At 37.5% G+C, this 20,425-nt stretch overlaps 1 protein-coding gene across 2 annotated transcripts in view; it reads right to left on the bottom strand.

The window, feature by feature from the left end:
* Window positions 1-379: 379 nt before the first annotated feature.
* GPCPD1 (glycerophosphocholine phosphodiesterase 1) overlaps window positions 380-20,425 on the bottom strand; it is an 85,277-nt gene continuing 65,231 nt past the window's right edge. For both annotated transcript variants that reach the window (XM_043981327.1, XM_043981328.1), the window contains exons 16-20: window positions 11,897-11,962; window positions 10,720-10,856; window positions 3,156-3,291; window positions 2,778-2,938; window positions 380-1,875 (exon numbers count right to left, since the gene is read on the bottom strand). In XM_043981327.1, the coding sequence (XP_043837262.1) occupies window positions 1,686-1,875; window positions 2,778-2,938; window positions 3,156-3,291; window positions 10,720-10,856; window positions 11,897-11,962 (690 nt within the window). In that variant the 3' untranslated portion in view covers window positions 380-1,685. The remainder of the gene's footprint in view (window positions 1,876-2,777; window positions 2,939-3,155; window positions 3,292-10,719; window positions 10,857-11,896; window positions 11,963-20,425) is intronic.

The following is a 20,425-nucleotide window of genomic DNA, read 5'->3' as shown; positions in this document are numbered from 1 at the left end:
TATAATTTTAGGGTTTTTTCCCTAAAATTTAACTGAATCTTAATTGCAGTCAATATATGCTAATGAATGCATAAACCCCAGACATAAAGACAGACACTCAGATTTTCAACTTGCTTTCATAGACATTCCATAAAACAGAATCTATGAAAATAGTATCTTCTTGAAATATTTTATAATGAAATAAAATAAATCTGTCACTTATCATATAGTAATACTTGTTTCATAAGTTACAGTTGTGTGTTAACAATCTCCTAGCAATGGAAAAAACCTTAAAACTATCAATCTAAGAACATGCATACATATTTATAAAGCAAGGGCTTATACATCACATTCATGAATAAATTATACACATGATATATATTAACCAATGAATACAGAGTTGAGATTTCAGGACATTTATTATTTCATTTGGAGACAACTTCTAACACACACACACACGCACACGCACACACACACCCCAAGAGCTGACGGCATGTAATAGGTACAGTCAGTTCTCGATTGACATAAGTAGAATGGTTTAATGTACATTCCACAGACCTCCCCCTCCCCTCCCCAGTGTCTGGGGTCCTACAGCTTCATGGGCTTCAGTGCCTGGAGTGGAGGACCCCTGGCCAGGCAGCTACTGCTAGCACCCACCCACTGTCCCTGTTGCTGCCTGAGGTTCCCAAGTCCCACTGACTAGCAACTGAATTTGAGTAATGAGAATTCACATAAAGCGAGAACTGTCTGTAGTAGTAAGACACACTTTAAATGGTAAGCAAAATTTAAATTGCCTACAAATAGGCTTATTTTTCATCAACAAAAAATTTTTATTTTAGTCCTTATCACCTTCTCACACTTACCTAGCACCAGAGGATGCAAGGACTTATGGTAAACATGTATAATTTCATGCTTAAAACCTGAAGCATGCATTCGGTAGAATTTATACATCATGTGATCTGTTTCACTTAAGATATGTGCAATATTTTTTTAAAGCTGCAGAAATGTCTTCAACGACTCGTTTATATTTTAGATATTAAATTATCTGCTTCATTTAAAATCTGACAAGTTGATGCAAAACAACTTTTGAGGTGTTATACAAATTCACTTTTTTACCCCGAGGCTTTTTATACAGGCATATATCTGGCAGAGTGGGAATATGGCAGCAGCCTCAAGGTTCATACTGAACAAAAATGGTTTATGTGCATGACAGTCCACATAAGAAACATACATAGATGGCACAAATATTTGTGCAGTTGGAACCACCAGTGCAAATGCATGCATTTGAGGTACTTATTTCTTCCATGGTCAGGTATAATTATGCATAGTCATTTTCCTCAGGTGCTAATGATCTTAGATCTCATCAAATGAAAGTTATAACAAATATGTCAATAGTATGTGTTATCTTTACAGATTCCAAAGTGCTACTCTTTTAACTTAAAAATGATTAAAATTTGAATGTTTTTTTTTTCTGAGGTTTACCAGCCACTTAATTTTTTTTTTTCTTATGGGTGGAGACTCTTTAGTAATTATACCTGGCCAAGAGTATTTGAAATTCTAGCAAGAACTGTAGTGGAATAGTAAAATATTTAGTTATTGCTTCATTTGGACTGAGAAAACCAAAAGGCATAAGCAGTGCTGAATGATGAAAACTACATATCCCAAGTAGCAGTACATGACCCTAAAAGGGCTCTGTATAATCAAGATTAAGCATTCTTTAAGTTAGCTATGCTATTGGCAGGCTTGTGTGACCTACATCCACACACATGCGGTGTATGGGCAAAATGGCTAATAGTGGGGCATGTGCAACTCCTGAGCTCTGGTAACTCTCTCTTTAGACGCTCCAGCTGCTCTACCTGGAATATATTTGGCTGTTCAGGCATCGAATCATATATCCTATGAAGGAAAAAACAAAGACAGATATGATTTCATAATTTGCATAGAATTTGCATTATTCAACAACTTCCAGTAAAACTCAATTATAGACAAAATATTTCTGGAAATCTGAAAATTCATTTTCTTGAAGGAAAGTTATGCCTATAATTCTAAAAACTTGGGACACATAGTCCCTTTAACAAATTCAAATATATTCAGGGGCAACTAGTCAAAGGACAGAGTAAACTCTATACTGTTACAGAAATTCTAAACTTTACCAATACTTATCAATTTCTTATAAACTTCATACTAGTTATGGTAAAAATCTTGAAAATTATGACCTTATGGGAGAAATAGCTTCTGAAAATAGTAGTTATACTCTACAGGTTTTTTTTTTTAAGTTATCAATAACTTTTTTCTTCTAAAGTAGACTTCTTGATATTTCAAATATGACACTGTTGACTTCCCCCTAATTTATTAAATTTTTTCCTCTTTTAATTTTCATTATTCTGCATTGACTTGAGTACTGCAAACAGTTCTGGACTTTAAATCAGTAGAATGTAAACTCTTACACACATACATGCACACATGTATATATGTATGTGTGTATATATGTGTGTGTACACACATGTGTATATATATAAAACATAAAAAGCAACATCCTCCCCAATTCATATTTAAACTTCGTTTGATCAGACAATATGAAAATAATATACAAATGAAATACATGAATTAAATGAAAAAAATGAATGAAAAGAAATCTTCATGGGTAGAATATTTTATTCTAGTGATGGAAGAATGACCAAAAAGGATATCTAATATATCTTAGAATAAAATATATTTTAATTGTAATTTTTAACATACTTTTTCTATATGAAACTATTACTAAGTTACAGGGAAATTTTTCATAAAATACATAATACCTGTCATAGATCAGGCCATGAACACCCAATTCCCTCAGCCTTCTTCTGTTTTCAGGATCATTGGTATCATCACCCCAACAGAATATTACTAAACCTTTAGATTTTGCTTCCTCGATGTATGATGGATTCCTAAGAAGGTCTTCACTATGTGCATTTATTCCCTAGAAGGAAAATCCCTGGTTAATAATAAGAATTATTCAATATAACCATCCATTATGTTTTTAAATCTTTATGGGTAGTATTCTCTACTTGAACTATACAATGTAAATCCTAATTAAATTCATTCAATTACTTTCAAGTCAAAGTTAAATTAAATTAGTATTATTTTAACATATTTTTTTTCCCTTTCAGTCCCCCTAAAAACAAACTATAACTTACCAGCAAATTTTCAAACTGTGCAAAACTCATTGCAATGGAAGTTGTCCTAGTTCTTAGATCCATGAGTTCAGGATAAATATCAGATTTTCCTTGAGTCAAAAACAAAACAGGGTATTTGTTTTGCTTGTGTCGAATCCTGTAACAAATATTTAATATTTATCAAGTAGTAAGACATCTTGATTAGAAAATAAGAAAACAAAGAGGGTAGACAACAATATCTTCAAGCTGTAACACATTACTTTTTGCATTGGTCCCTTTTTCTACTTACACATTTATATAAAGCCTTCATCTCCTTCCTCTTGACTGGACTACTTTAATAGTCTATTAATTTGGTCACCCTGCTTTTAGTCTCTCCATTCTCCAATTAATCCACTACACCACCATCTCCAAATTTTTAATCTTGGCACCCACATAACATCAAGAACTGAGGCAGCCTTCTAGCCTACTGGGTAGACTCCTTGTGAGATATGAGGAAGGGCAAGGACAAATTACAGGACAAGAAGGTATATAATCTATCAATCAATAAACTTTTTAAATTATATATTATTTAGAATGTTATTTTACCCAATTACATATAAAAACAATTTTTAACACTTCCTCCCTCCAGCCCCACCATCCCCTCCTTCACAAGGCCAGAAATTCAATAATAAGTTATACATGTGTAGTCATGTAAAACATTTCCATATTAACCAGGTGGTAAAAGAAAACAGGCCAAAAAAAACAAAACAAAACCACCACCTCAAGAAAAATAAAGTTTAAAAAAATGCTTCAATCTGTATTCAGACACCATCAGTTCTTTCTCTGGAGATAGATAGCATTTTTCATCTTAAGTCCTTGGATCATTGCATTGCTGAGAAGAACCAAGTCACTTACAGCTGATCATCTTACAATATTGCTGTTACTTTGTATACAGTACATTTCACTTTGCATCAGATCATGCTAAGTCTTTCCACAGGTTCTTCTGAGAGCATCTTGCTCATCATTTCTTACAGCACAATAGTGTTCCATCATAATCACATATGACAATTTGTTCAGCCATTCCCCAATTGATGGACATCCCCTCAATTTTGAATTCTTTACCACCAGAAAAGAGCTGCTATATTTTTTTTGTACAGAAGTCCTTTAACTTTTTGGATTTTTTTCTCTTTTTGGATACCAACCTAGTAGTGATATTTCCAGGTCAAAGAAAGAATATTCATGGTTTTATAACCCTTTGGCTGTAGCTGCAAATTGCTCTACAGAATGGTTGAATCAATTAACAACTCCACCAACTGCATTAATGTCTCATTTCCCCCATATATCTATAACATCTGTCATTTTCCTCTGCTATCCTATTATCCAACCCAAGAGGTATGAGGTAGTACAGGGAAATTGTTTTGATTTGCATCTTTCTAACTTTTAATGGCTATAGTCAGCTTTATTTTATCAGAAAACTTCACATCTTTTGATTATTTATGAATTGGGGAATGGCTCTTATTTTAATAAATTTGACTCAGTTCCCTATGTTTGAGAAATGAGGCCTTTATCAGATAAACTTGCTTCAGAAATTTTTTCACACTTGTTATTGCTAACTGTATTTCCCGCCACTGTATTACCTTCCCACACAATTTACTCTATTTTCTATCTCCTTTCATCTGATTGCACCTAAAAAGTGTTGTTTCTGATTGTCCCCCCCAATCTGCTCTCCCTTCTATCACCTCCCATCCCCTTCCCCTCCTACTGTCCTGCAGGGTTAAGATAGATTTTTATACCCATTGAGTATGTATGCTATTCCCTCTTTGAGCCAATTCTGATTAAAGTAAGGTTCTCTCACTCTCCAAAACCTCCCCCATTTTCTTCTCCACTGTATAAGCTTTTTCTTGCTTCTTTTATGTGAAATAGTTTACTCCATTCTACCTCTCCCTTTCCCTTTTTCCTAGTGCATTCCTCTCACCCCTTGTTTTGATTTTTTACATTTTTAAAATTTTAAGTTCCAAATTCTATCCCTCCTTCTGTCCCCTCCCCACTCCCTGAGGTGGCAAGCAATCAGACTATAGGTTATACTTGTGCAATTATGTAAAACATTACCATGTTAGTCATTTTGTATAAGAAAACTTGAATAAAAGAAAAAATGAAAGAAAGTGAAAATAGCATGCTTGTTTGTATTCAATCAAGATCAGTTCTTTCTTTGGAGGTGGATAGTATGCTTTATTATTAGTCTTTTGGGATTGTCTTGAATCACTGTATTGCTGAGAATAGCTAAATCATTCACAGTTCATCAAACAATTCTGCTGTTTCTATTTACTTCATTATACATTGGTTCATGCAAAATTTTTCCAGGCCTTTCTGAAATCATCCTGCTTATTATTTCTTATAGCACAATAATATTCCATAACCATCATATACCAAAACTTGTTTAGCCATTCCCCAATTGATGGTGAGGGAAAAAAACCATCCCTTTCTCAGTAATTCTCAGGAACTCAACAGCGATATGACAAAGGCTATTTCCTTCTCATGAGAAGGAGGCACCCTAGTGTGCAGCTAGTGGGTGCCCATTTTTTTTTAAAGATATCATCCCTTCATATTCAACTCTATCTAAATATACTCCATCCAGCTGCCCTAATAATGAGAGTTCTTATGAGTTACAAGTATCATCTTCCCATGTAGGAATATAAGCAGTTTAACCTTAATATCCTTTATGATTTATTTTTCCTATTTACCTTTTCATGCTTCTCTTGAGTCTTGTATTTCAAAGTCAAATTTTCTATTCAGCTCCAGTCTTTTCATCAAGAATGCCTGAAGGGGCAGCTAGGTGGTGCAGTGGATAAAACACCAGCCCTGGATTCAGGAGTACCTGAGTTCAAATCTGGCCTCAGACACTTGACACTTACTAGCTGTGTGACCCTGGGCAAGTCACTTAACCCCCATTGCCCCGCAAAAAAAAAAAAAAATGCCTGAGGAGGCAGCTAGGTGGTGCAGTGGATAAAGCACTGGCCCTGGATTCGGGAGGACCTGAGTTCAAATCTGGCTTCAGACACTTGACACTAGCTGTGTGACCCTGGGCTAGTCCCCTCTTTCAATGAATGCCCATTTTTTCCCTTGAAGGATTATACACAGTTTTGCTGGGTAGGTGATTCTTAGTTGTAATCCCAGTTCCTTTGCTCTTTGGATTATCATATTCCACACCTACCAACCCTTTAATGTAGAAGCTACTAAAACTTGTGTTATCCTGAATGTGGCTCCATCATACTTGAACTGTTTCTTTCTGGCTGCTTGCAATATTTTCTCCTTGACCTGGGTGCTCTGGAATTTGGCTATAATATTCCTGGGAGTTTTCATTTTGGGATCTCTTTCAGAAGGTGACTGGTAGATTCTTTCAATTTCTATTTTACCCTCTGGTTCTGGAATAACAGGGCAGTTTTCCCTGACAATTCATTGGAGGATGATGTCTAGGCTCTTTTTTTAAATCATGGCTTTCAGGCAGTTCAATAATTTTTAAATTAGCTTTCCTGGAACTATTCTCTAGGTCAGCTGTTTTTCCAATGAGATATTTCACAATGCCTTCTATTTTTTCAAGCTTTTGGTTTTGTTTTATTGTTTCTTGATTTCTCATAAAGTCATTAGCTTCCATTTGCTCAATCCTAATTTTTAAGGAGTTATTTTCTTCAGCGAGCTTTTGTACCTCCTTTTCCATTTGACCAATCCAGCTTTTCAAGGCAATCCTTTCTTCAATGGCTTTTTGTGCCTCCTTTACCATTTGGCCTAGTCTGTTTTTTAAGGTGTTATTTTCTTCAGTATTTTTTTTGTGTCTCCTTTACCAAGCTGTTGATTTTTTTTCATAATTTTCTTGCATCACTCATTTCTCTTCCCATTTTTTCCTCTACCTCTCTTACTTTATTTTTAAAGTCCTTTTTGCGAGCTTCTACGGCCTGAGACCAATTCATATTTTTCTTGGAAGCTTTGAATGCAGGAGATTTGACTTTATAATCTTTTTCTGAGGTATATTTTGATCTTCCTTGTCACCATAGAAACTTTCTATTGTCAGAATTTTTTTTGTTTGCTCATTTTCCCAGCCTATTCTTGACTTTTAACTCTTTGTTAAAGTGGGGCACTGCTTCCAGGGTGCAGGATGTACTGTCCCAAGCTTCAGGGGGTTTGTAGAGCTGTTTTTGGAGAAACTTCTAGGGAGTTGTAAGTTTTCAGTTCTTCCAAGGTGGTGTGATTTAAGGAGAGGTATACCATTTTACTACTCTCCTGGCTGGTGGTTGCTTTTCTGCTCTGGAACTATGAGGTGCATCCAGCACCACTATAGCTGTAAGCTCTGGTGTGCTAATGCTCCTCCCCACCCTGGGACAGCCACCCAAGACTGTGACCTGGATCTGAGTATGGGCAAAACAACAGTCTTGCCTCAGTGCTATTAAAAAGTCCCCTGTAATTTCCTATCAGTTAATTGTTCAGCTCACTTAGCCTTTGTGAGTTGAGTTCCAGAAGCAGCTGTTGCTGCTGCTGCTGCTGCTGATTCAGTGACTCCCAAGGCCTGCTCCAGATTTGCCGAGGCTGAAGCTAGGTCTGCTGCTCTGGTGTGGCCTGCACTGGACTATGTTCCACTCATACCCAGGTGGGGAAGACCTTTCCTGGCAACCTTCTATTTCACCCTGTCCTTTTATGGCTTCTGCTGCTCCAGGAATTGTCTTTTAGCATTGCTCAGGCAATTCATTACCATTCCTCCTCCATCTTGGCTTTATTGAATATGGAGTGATTTGGGGGGGGGGGGAATGGGGCACACAACATCGTCAGAACTGCACTTGAGGAAAATCAATTTAGTGGATGAATGGACTGAACTGAGAAGAGATCTGATGCAGGCATACCAATTAGCAGACTACTGCAATAATCTAAGCATGAGAAGATGAGGGCATGCACTAAAGTGGTGGCAGTCTCAGAGGAGAGAAGGGGGCACATTCAAGAGGTGTTGCAAAGGTGAAATCACAGGCCTTGGAAACAGCTCAGATATTGGGTTGGTGGGGCAGGGTGAGATAGGAAAGAATCAAGGATGACTTCAAGGTTATAAGCCTGAGAAATGGGGAGGATGGTGTTGCCCTCTACAATAATAGGGAAGGGGAGCAGGGGAGCATGGTATTATGGTTTGAGTCTACTGGACATCCAGTTCAAGATATCTGAAAGGTAGCTGGTATGAAACTGGAGGTCAGCAAGAGATTGGAGCAGGATAGGTAAAACTAAGAATCATCGGCATAGGAAAGGTAATTAAATCTACAGGAAGTGATGAGATCACCAAGTAGTACAGAGGGAGAAGATAAGAGGGTCCAGGAGAGAACCCTATGGGGACACCTCTGGTTGGATGATGTGATCTGAATGAGAATCCAGCAAAGAAGACATAGAAAAAATGGTCAGATAGGTAAGAGAAGAATCATCACAGTGGTGTCCCATAAACCCAAAGAAAAGAGAGTATCAAGGAAAAAGATCAACATGAAAAAAAAGAGAAGAGAGTATCAAGGAGGAGGGAATGATCAACAGTGTCAAAGGCTACAGAGTGGTCAATGAGAATGAGGAGTAAGAAAAGGATTGGTTTTGGAAACTAAGACATCATTATTAACTTTAGAGAGAACAGTTTGAATAAAATGATAAAATTAAAACTCAGATTATAAAAGGTTAAAGTAAGAAGAGGGGCAGCTAGGTGGCGCAGTGGATAGAGCGCCGTCCCTGGAGTCAGGAGTACCCTAGTTCAAATCCAGCCTTAGACACTTGACACTTACTAGCTGTCTGACCCTGGGGCAAATCACTTAACCCTGATTGCCTCACCCAAAAAAAAAGTGAGAAAAGAGTGGAGACACTTATTGCAGATGGCCTTTTTGAGTTTAGCATCAAAGGGCAGAGGAGAAATAAGCTGATAAATGCAGCTGGAAAGATGAGGGTTTCTTCAAGTTAGTGGTGACATGGGCATATTTGTTAAGCAGCAAGAAATAAGCCAGTGGACAAGGAAATTCTGAAAATAACTGAAAGAGTGGGGCTAATAGAGGAGACAATCTATTAAAGGAGACAGAATGGGATGGGATCATTGGAATAAGGGGTTAACCATGATAAGGAATAAAGTCATGTCTCAGTCATGTAAGACAGGGGTGAAGGAGAAGAAATTGGAAGAAGGCACCTGAATGACAGGAGGTGAGGAAGAGGGAAAAAGAGAGAGCTCAAAGAGAATGACTTCAATTTTTTTTTAAAACATGAGGGAAGGATCTCAGCTGAGAACGTAGATCATGGAAAGTTTGAGGAGGGATGAAGAATTTTGGAAGAGCCATTGTGAAGAATGGGGTGGTGAGCTGATAAGGGAAGTGTGGTAGGATTCTCTAGCAACAGTGAGGGCCCAGTTGGCATTGCGTTACATTTGTAGTAGACCTAGTCAGAACAGTTACATGATTATCTCCACTTTTTCTTTTTTCTTTCGGGGGGGGGGGGGGAAGGGGGAGATGGCAATGAGGGTTAAGTAACTTGCCCAGGGTCACACAGCTAGTAAATGTCAAGTATTTGAGGCCAGATTTGAATTCAGGTCCTCCTGAATTCAGGGCTGGTGCTTTATCCACTGTGCCACCTAGCTGCCCTTTTCTCCACTTTTACTCAGCATCGTGTGTGTAGGAGCAAAAGCAGTGAATAGTAGGAGTATTCACAGAATTTGAGACTGAACTTGTTGTTTTTAACTGATTTCTAAATAACATAATTCTTTTCACCTACATCATCCTATCCACATTTTTGCTCAAGTGATCTATAAGCCTGAAGATCGCTTCCCCTCTTTCCTTTATTAAGCAGTTTAATAAGTGGTTCATAGTCTTTCTTTCCACCCTTACCCTTATCCTCATACTTAAAGACTTTAATATACATACTAATGTCCTCTTGAATACTCTGACCTCAAAAATAAATCTTTATTCAACCTCGGCTATCCCTGAAATGGTCATATCTTAGATCTCATCATCAATAATAACTATTTCACTTCCATGTTCAAAAAATTCTCTTCTCTGATCATAATGTTCTATCTTATATATCTCCCTCTCCTTATCTCATTCTGTCTTAACCTACTTTTTTCCTCACTATGATCTGCAAACATTCTAATCCATTAACCCTGCTGTACCCACATTCCCAAAATGAAATCTCTTTTAAAAGGGAACACATTTAGGTAGAGATGAAAAATAGTACTATTTATAAGCAACACTCAGGTTTTGTTAAAGCCATATTTTTTTTTTTGGGGGGGGGGATGAAGAAAGGAAGGCAGGCAGGTGGCAAATATGCCTTATATTTGGATCATTATTGATAAGGAGGCCAAGAAATAGACAAGAACTACACTCTCTTTTTTTTTTCGTGGTTTTAATTCCACTTACCCATTTCTATGTAAATGCAGTCCTTTAGAGCTACTTTCCACCTTCTCCATTCCTCCTCCCTTTCATTTGTTCCCATTTGTGTTTATTTCCCCAAAGCAAGATAATATGGAGGAACAGAGAAGGAAGACCAGATACAAAGGTGTTTAGCTTCCTCCCCCAAAACAAACTGTGTTTAAAATTATGATGTAAGAATTGTTACTCACATTGTACACACATCTGCATCAAATGAAGAAAATATAATTCTTCTTCTTCCAGACTTTTCTAAAACAGTCTTTAAGATGATATCCAAGAACATGTTCATGTCAAAAAATGCCGACAAGTTGCCATCCCATATCCCATCCTAGATGAAAAAAGCATATTGAACTGAAATTAGAGCAATTCATATTTCCTAATCAGTTATTTTCATTTAAAAAAATGTTATATAAAAACTATAAATATGTAAAACTTGTATTTATTTTTTAAATGACAATCTTCATTTTTTAAAGCTTAATTTTTAAAAAAAATTAATACAGAATGGCTCTGATCATTTTTGGTAACTCATTTATACAAAATACCCACTTTAGATATCATTTGGTATTTAACTCCTTTTTCTCTAATACATATACCAAGTACTCACGTAATGTTATCAGAAATAATCTGAAATACTGAAAACATTTTCAGGACTCTAGAGTGCACTGAATTATGCTGTAAATGTATCATCTTTTTAAAAGCCCGAAAAATCATTCACTCTAGAAATATTGAGCACCCATTGCCAGCTCTACATGTACAGTAGGTCAAATAGCTAACTGATGTTTGAGGATTGCCAAGTGGCTACACTGAACAAAACATCTTCCTTTTTATCTTTCTTTTTAGATACCATGAAATCTGATCTTCCACTTATTCAAGTAAATAAACTTATCTTGTAATAGGGGAATGAATTAATTATCTATCAGTGATTAATTCATTGCCAAGTTCTGAAACATTATGAAAGCAAGGTTCTTGTAGAATAGGAGTGGCAAATTTGATTAGAAGTAAAGTACAATTTAGCAGATAAGGTGTTATCTGGCTTTGGTCGAACTGTGGTGAAAGAAATAGAAGAGAATTGAACATGAATCTTGTTTAGGGCCATTCCTGATGTTCACACTAATCTCATGTGTCGATGTTAAATTTGTCATGTTTTAAGTACAGTTATTAATATACCAATATATTGATGTGTACACATTGATAGAGGTTCAATAAGTTTTATGTATGCTAAAATTAAATTTTAAATCCACTTGTACAATTACTCATTTAAAACTTTGCAAAAAATTAAAATAAAATAAAAATAAATTTTTAAAAATTTTTTTTAAAAAAACTTCGCAAATATAACCAAAAGACTACACAAGGTATGAAATTACTTACCCTTTGCTGGCAAATCCATTTTACTTCAATGTTAAACCCAACATCTTCTGACACAGCCTCTAATACCTAAAAGGATATATATTTTTTTTTAACAAGGGAGTACAGGATAAAGGAAGAAGAGGAAAATAAGTATTACCAAAAGCATTCTGATAGAAAGAATAGAAAGAAACAGAAAGCATTATTTTAAGTTTTGTGCTTCAGCAATTACAATTTTTATTGGGTTTATATATAGAGGCCAACATTTAAAAAGGCCTTTAAGGCTTGCAAAGAACTTTATAAATAACTCATTTACGTTCACAACAATCCTAGGATATAGGTACTATGATTTCCATTTTACAGATGATGAAACTGAGGAAGAGAGAGGTTAAGCGACTTGCCCACTGTCACCCTATTTGTAGGTGTCTAACGCTGGTTTTGATCTCAGATCTTCCCGACTCCAGGTTCCATGCTCTACTACTATGCTACCTGGCTGTCTAACAGGCTGATAACAGATCAATTATTCTGACCAGCACAAGCCAATAAACCCAATTCAAATCCTGAGTTATTCTCAACACCCATTTAACCTTCTCTGCTCCCACTCAGAAGCTACTAAGTGCTAATGGGGAAAGTTATAACTTTGCTTAGCAGGTTAATTATAAATTATTCACATTCTAACATGAACTGGGCCTGACTCTCCATATCCTTCACATCTATTCAGTCTACTTATACTTTCTATGCAACCTTCTTCCTCTTATGTCTCAACAGAGGAGCAAGGACTATGCAGAGCTTTAGATTCTCTACTCACCTCCATCTCTTAGAATCTTAGCTTCATTCAAATGCAGCTCAGATATAACTTCTGTTTAATGTGATTCTTTCCTACCATCCCAGCTGTTAGTTCTCTCTCCTCTTGAAAATACTTTATATGTATTTATCTCATGTACATTAGAGAGAGAGGGAAGGTGGGGAGGAGGAATAAACATTTGTTAAGCACCTTGTATGTGCCAGGCACATATTACAAATACTAACTAATTTGATCCCCACAACAACCCTGGGAAGTATAGGTGCTATTATTATCCTCATTTTATAGTAAAGGAAACCGAGGTAAATAGACATTTAAGTGACTTGCCAAAGATCATATAGTTAGTAAGTGTCTCAGGCTGGATTTGAAATCAGGACTTCCTGACTCCAGGATCAGTGTTCTATCCATTCTATCCATTGCACTACTCTCAGCTGCCTCTGTTACATCACCCTCTGTCAATTGTAAGCTCCTAGAGGGCAAGGTCTAGTTCATGAAAGGCACTTTATACACCTTAAAGCATTATATAAATTATATAAATTGTTATGGAGTTGGGACAAATCAAGGAACTTGGGACAATTAAAGTTTCAACTGGCCTACTAAAGGATAAACACACCTTGAGAAGTAAGAAAGATGAACCCATGGACCACCACCTCTCATTCAAGCCTTCCCCTACCCCTAAAGTGAACTTCCCATTGTCAGGTGGTCACCCCATCTACTATCTCTAAAAGCTTTTGCCTTTCTCTCATTTGAGGAGATAGGTATCTCAAAGCCAGCCCAGTTTAAAATATGATTGAATATATCGTTTTCCCTTTGGTTTTTTTGGTTTTTTTGCATTGGAGCGTGTTGGGGAACCATACTGTCCAAACTTAGACATCTAGTTTACTCGGTATTCCTTCATTGTGTTATTGGTCTCCTCCTCACTCACATAGCAAAATCTTTTTGGTATAATGGTATGAGTGTAACTGTCTCCACTGAAAATGTGTTTAATATTAGTAGGAATTTTATGCCTGCAGTTGAAATAAATTTTAATACCATACTCATGATAGTTAGCATGATTATAACTCTTATTATGGGTATTATCATGGTTGTGAAGTGGAAGGAACCACGTGGGGAGAGAGACGCTAAAATGGCTCCCCTTACTGGAGGTAACCCAGCTTCAGAAACAGGTATTGGCCAGTCTTTAGAATCAGATCAGCAGAAACTACTTCCCTTGCAGGAAGCTATAGAACATAATAAAAAGGGAGTGCCAATTCAGGTTAGAAAATATAACCCCTTTACACCAATTGACTTGAGCTCATGGAAAGCAATCTTCCCTAGTTTTGAGAAACATCCAAACATTGTAGTTTCACAGTTAAGGACTATATTTAATATATATCAACCCAATTGGGCTGATGTTACTTGCCTTATGGAAACTTTACTGTCCCCAACTGAGATTACAGATATTATCTCAGCAGGAAATGCCCTTGTTGCGAAGGGTAAGGCCGATGTGGAATGGCCTCTAAAGGATCCAGAGTGGAATTATAATAACGACAGGGAATTCCAAAGATTAAAAGACGCTAGGGAAACACTTCTGAAGGGAATGGAATTATGCTCTAAAAAACCCAAAAACTGGACGAAATTTATGAGCACATTTCAGGAGGCTAATGAAAGACCAAGCAGATTTTACGATAGGCTTAGTGAGACCGCCAGGCAATATACCAGATTGGATCCAATTGATTTAAAAGATTCTTATATTATTCTCAACATGTTTATTTGTAATTCACTGCCAGAAGTATGCAAATATTTTCTGACTCAATGTCCAGATTGGAGGAGCTTAACAACTGATAGAATTAAGGACCATGCAAATTATGTCTTTGGCTCACTTGAGGAAAGTCCAGATTGCCCTGAACAGAGTATTCTGGCACCAGCAATTCCTAGTCAGCCATGTGAATACCAGAACAAGGACACTAAGGTGTGTTGTTACTGTCGTAAGGAGGGACATGAATTGAGGGAATGTAGAACTTGGAGAAGAAATTCTAATTCTAATTACAGGTGAAATCAAAACAGAAATAGATCTTTTCAGAGGAATACAGAAAGGCAGTACCAGAATAATGGTAACCAAGGTCCCTCTCAGAGGAGGGCACAGGAATGACGGTGTCTTGGGGAGGAATGGAACATAGATAATGAAAGCCATATATTCCCAGATCCAGATTTTTTGAATGCCCTTCTACCAGTCCATTCACCTCCCCAGAGTAAAGAACCACATGTCACCCTAAAAGTGGGGGAGACTTATTATGATTTTCTGCTAGACACAGGAGCCTCTAAATCAGTATTAGTAAGCAAACCAGACGCTGGGTGCAGACCTGTAGGATTTTTGAATGTAGTAGGAGTCTCAGGAAAAAGCCAGAGAGTGGCAAAATTGAACCCTCGCGTGGTATCTATGGGACACTTAACAGTGGAACATTCATTCTTACTCATGCCTGATGCCCCTGTAAATTTATTAGGTCATGATTTCCTTTGCAAGCTTAGAGCAACCATATCTTGTGCTCCAGATGGGGCTATCTCCCTACAATTGCCAGAGGATACTGTTCATTTATTACCAATTTTACTTACAGAAGCTCAAGGAACAGTAGGGGAGGTATCCAAAATCCCCTCTGACATTCCTGAGTCTTTATGGGCCTCATCCCCTAATGAGGTGGGGCTCCTTAATTCTGCCATGCCTGTTACGTTTAAAGCTAAGGGGGGACCACCCCCCTCCATTCCACAGTATCCATTGTCTAGGGAAGCAATAGAAGGGATCACCCCTATAATCGAGGCTTTGAAAACCCAGGGTATTATTATTCCATGTCATCACTCTCCATGCAATACTCCCATTTTGCCAGTTAAAAAACCCAAGCCTGGGCCAGATGGTAAACCTGTTTATCGTTTTGTGCAAGAATAGTGATCCTGTTTCAAAGGGGAATGCACAAACTGATTCTGCAGCCAAACTTGCTGCATTAGAAGCTCCTGAACATGTATTTAACCTTTCACCTTCTGAGGATATTCCTTCCAACCTAACCTATGATGATTCTGAAGTAGAAAAGTGGAAAAAGAAATTTAAGGTGAAACAGATCAACAGCGTCTGAGTGTCTCCAAAAGGTAAGCCATTTCTTCCCTGGAAATTCTACCACCAGGTATGCCTCTCTGTTCACAGAAAAGGCCATTTTGGTACACAAGGCATTGTAGACTCTATTAAGAGAACCTGGATAGCACCAGGTGTGACTAACACAGCATCTCGAATCTGCTCAGGCTGCTCCACATGTCAATCTTATAATCAGTATGCTTTTAAAGCCAAAGCTTATGGAGGGCGTCCTCTAGCATACACACCTTTTAAGCACTTACAAATTGATTATATTACTATGCCAAAAGCAGGACATTATAAATTTTGCCTTGTTATAGTTGATCAACTCACTCGGTGGGTAGAGGCATTTCCCAGCCCCCCGAGCCACAGCTGCCTTTGTTGCCAAAATTCTTCTTAAAGAGATGGTACCGGGGCAGCTAGGTGGCACAGTGGTTAGAGCACCGGCCCTGGAGTCAGGAGTACCTGAGTTCAAATCTGGCCTCAGACACTTAACACTTCCTAGCTGTGTGACCCTGGGCAAGTTACTTAACCCCAATTGCCTCACTTTAAAAAAAAAAAAAAAGAGAGAGAGAGATAGTACCTCGTTTTGGCCCACCAGCCCGCATTGATTCTGACAAAGGCACACATTTCACTGATTCAATTTTATCCCAAATCTACTCTTTCTTGGGAGTAACTCCAAAATTCCACACACCCTACCATCCACAAAGTTCAGGCCAAGTTGAACGTATGAATAAAGAGCTTAAGAGTATGATTGACAAATTATGTACTGAAACCCATTTGAAATGGCCTGATGTTCTACCATTGGTATTATTCTATCTACGCAGTAGACCAAGAGGAGAACTTCATATATCTCCTTATGAAATGCTTTTTGGTCACCCTCCTATCCAAGCTAAAACTTTTCCCCCAGTTTATACATCACTGGTGGGAGGTGATACTTCTGTTGCCTCCTATATACAGGAATTACAGACTAGGCTACATGAACTCCATGAGGCAGGAGCTGTGGTCCAGGCAGGCCCATTAGACTTTTCATTGCACAGTCTCAACCCAGGAGATAAGATATATGTAAAGAATTTTCAGAGAACCAGTGGAACCCAACCTGCCTGGGAAGGACCTTTTCAGGTATTATCGACAACTCCTACAGTCATTAAAATTGGTGAAAAAGACTCATGGATTCATTGCTCTCACGTAAAGCCTGCACCATTCATAGGTGAAGAGATTTCAGATAGACCTGAGGTAGACGCTAAAGAGCAAAAAACCCTAATGATAGCAACTGTTAAAGAGCAAAGAGAGTCCAGACGAAATAGGCAGTTCACATTTGATAGTCCCACTGATCAGTTAAATGCTTTGGGACTCAGTCTTCGTAAAGTATGAGGAGACAGAAATTGCCGTTTTAGGGCCTTAGCAGACCAGTTAGAAGGTCACTGTAGAAATCATCTCAGACACAGATAAGAAGCTGCTGCTTATATGATTAACCATAGACAAGAGTTTGAGTCTTTTAGAATAAATGACTCCCCTTTTGAAGAATATGTTGACGAATTAAAGAAATTTGGAAAGTGGGGAAGAAATGATATAATCGTAGCGTTTGCTAGACAGCATCAGCTGAATGTGGTAGTTCATCAGTTAAATCAGCCTTTATTGAAAATCAGTGGCACAGACAAAACTGATGCTAGAGAACTCCACATTTTCTACCATAAAGAACATTATGACAGCATTAGAAAGATCAATGACAATTCAGAAATCCCTGCCACTTTGGCATGCAGAGAATTGGGAAACCAGTTAAAACAATGCGGCATACCCCAAATTCTAGCAGCTTAAATACCTTAAAATTTAACAAGCATTTCCTTCTACAGGCAAAGCACTGAAGCATATGGCCTAGTTTTCTGGCCCACCTCAATTTCCCCCACACTTTCCCTACCCTATACCTATTTTTTTTTAATCCTTTTTGTTTTTGTTTTTGTTTTTTTGTTTTGACTTTTGAAAGGCACTGAAAAGACCTGGAATTCACCACACCTTTAAGTTCTTTAAGACCACAAAAGGGTGCTTAGCGAATCTTTTGCTTTTTATTTTTGGTTTTGGTTTTGCTTTTTTTTTTTTTTACTTTTGTTTCTTTTGCTTTTCAAACTTTTTGTTGCTTTTGCTTTTCAAACTTTTCAAAGACATTTTAAGTATATGCTGTGGGTGAGGCCATCAGCCTCAGAAGCTACCAGAATTCTTTTTTTTTACTCTTTCTTTTTGAGAGAACCATGAGTTCTAATGAGTTTTTTTTTCTTCTCTTTTCTGGTATTCTGTTCAACTAAAGAGGGTTATTGAACCCTATTGTTTGATACCTCACTGAAAACATTGAATATTGAATCTTGCTAATTGAAGTCGTTTCTTTTTGATAAACTGATCACCACTTTAAGTATCTGCTACTGTTATACTAGAGAATTCATGTATAAGATGATGTGGTTTACTTGCTAGAAGATTATGTAATAATGTCTAAAAGAAGATTATGTAATAATGTTTAATATAATCAGCTATTTACATTCGTTTATTATTTATATGTCATTATACTCTGGGTATGGTTTGGAATTATTGTATATATCACCAATATATTCTCAGTTATGCAGCATAGCATGCATTTTTACCATCATACTGTCTTTGGTGAAATTAATATGAGATTTTGGAAGTATAGAAACTTATCATTTCAGAGACTAACTTGCTGTGAACTCTGATGCAGGCCCTGGAGAGAATATATGTGCAACAAAAGGAGAGACAGGTATACGTAAGTCCATGTTTTGCTTATGATGGTGACTACGTAGAGCACAATTACTAGGCAAAGTCCAGTATTCATCCTCTCTCCCTCCTAATTTAACCTAACTTAACTTATTTTTCTTTTTGTCTCACTCAGTTGAACTCACCTGTGGCCTAGCATAATCACTGGCTGTCTAGAAACCATGAGATATGGTATGATAACCTTTCCATAACATTTTCAGGTGTCATGAACACATACTAAATTTGGCTTTGATCCAGACACATGGTGGTAAAAAGTGTTACTGATTGCATAACTACCTCAACCCTCTATTAGAAGTCTAAGGATATAAAGGAGGGAATGTAATGATGCTAAGGTTTAGTAAAAATGCAGCAGTTCAAACAGTTAAAGAAGAGAATCCAGCTTTCCAGACCAGAGTCCAGAATCCAGTTTTCCAGACCAGAATCCAGTTTCCTCCTGATGACATCTTACCACTTCAAGAAGACAAGAGAACTCAGAGACTTTATATGAACAGTTTTGTTTTGTTAGTTTTTACTATCTCCTTTCTGTTATAATATACACCATCTGTAACATGTACTCTCTGTAGAGGCTCTCCCTTTGCAAGACCAATGTCAAAGCATCGGTTCATGAGGACAAAAAAAAACCTGCCCCTCTGGACAAAACTTTCCTCTCTTCCTTTTCTATATTGTTGTTCACATATTATTAGTTAGCAATAGTTATTATATTCTGTTACTTTTTACTGTTCCGTCAAGGAAACATTTCATTTCTTGATGAATCAAAGGGGGGAATGTGGTAAAAAGTTTTTAATAGTCAGTTAGCGATAATGGAGAGATGCCAGTTTTTGAAGGACTACCCTTTCGGGGAGGAGACCAACGGCCGTGCATGGGCTATGCATGCCAGTCTGGCTACTAAACACTCCACTTCTGGGGTGTGAGCTTAAAAGGCAAGGAGAGAACGGAAGTAGGCTCTCTTTTTGGCTCTCCTTGTTCACTGGCTGCGCTGCACAGACAGAGGCTGACTGAGGTTCGACTTGACTCGGCTCAGCTCGCCGTAACAGCACGTGCTTAACTCGGCTCTCCCCCCAAAGGTGGCCTTGGACTTTTGATGAGTTTTATACGGAATATAGACTAAGCTTAGACTTAAGACTATTTGTTTTGTATTTCTACCTTCCTATCCCTCTAATCAACATCACCTTGTAATTTCCAAACAATAAAAGCTCTAACTAGAGATCAGAAGCTTCTTCCATTTACTAATCTGGGAGATAAATAAGGGAAACAGTTAAAAGGGGAGGTTAATGCTCTAGTATCCAATTTTAAATCTCACAGCACTTTATACGCCTTAAAGCATTATATAAATTATATAAATTATTATGGATTTGGGACAATTAAAGTTTAAACTGGCCTACTAAAGGATAAACACACCTTGAGAAGTAAGAAAGATGAACCCATGGACCACCACCTCTCATTCAAGCCTTCCCCTACCCCTAAAGGGAACTTCCCATTGTCAGGTGGTCACCCCATCTACTATCTCTAAAAGCTTTTGCCTTTCTCTTGTTCGAGAAGATAAGTATCTCAGAGAATCATGTCTCTGAACCATCTTTCCCTGAGGCGGTCTCTGACTTCTCTCTAGGTTCCCTTCTCTAGCACCTAAATAAATGATTATTTTATTCTAATTGGATTTGTGTGCAAGAGGGTATAATTCTTTAAAGAGGAATACCTAAAGACTCCCACCACCACCAATTTCCCCTGTGACATAAATCTTAGCTATTATTGTTAATATCATGAACCTCCAGCACAATACCTTACACTTAAGAGGTTCTTAAAATATTTGCTTTACTAAACTGAATGAGGCACAAATATTTAAAAAGTGGCATCAAGACCAATAAGAGTACTCCACAAA

The sequence above is a fragment of the Dromiciops gliroides genome, chromosome 2, assembly GCF_019393635.1.
Source record: "Dromiciops gliroides isolate mDroGli1 chromosome 2, mDroGli1.pri, whole genome shotgun sequence".
In the NCBI taxonomy this organism is placed as follows: Eukaryota; Metazoa; Chordata; class Mammalia; order Microbiotheria; family Microbiotheriidae; genus Dromiciops; species Dromiciops gliroides.
Note: the sequence above shows the minus strand (reverse complement) of the source record. Positions and strands in the feature narration are given on the sequence as shown.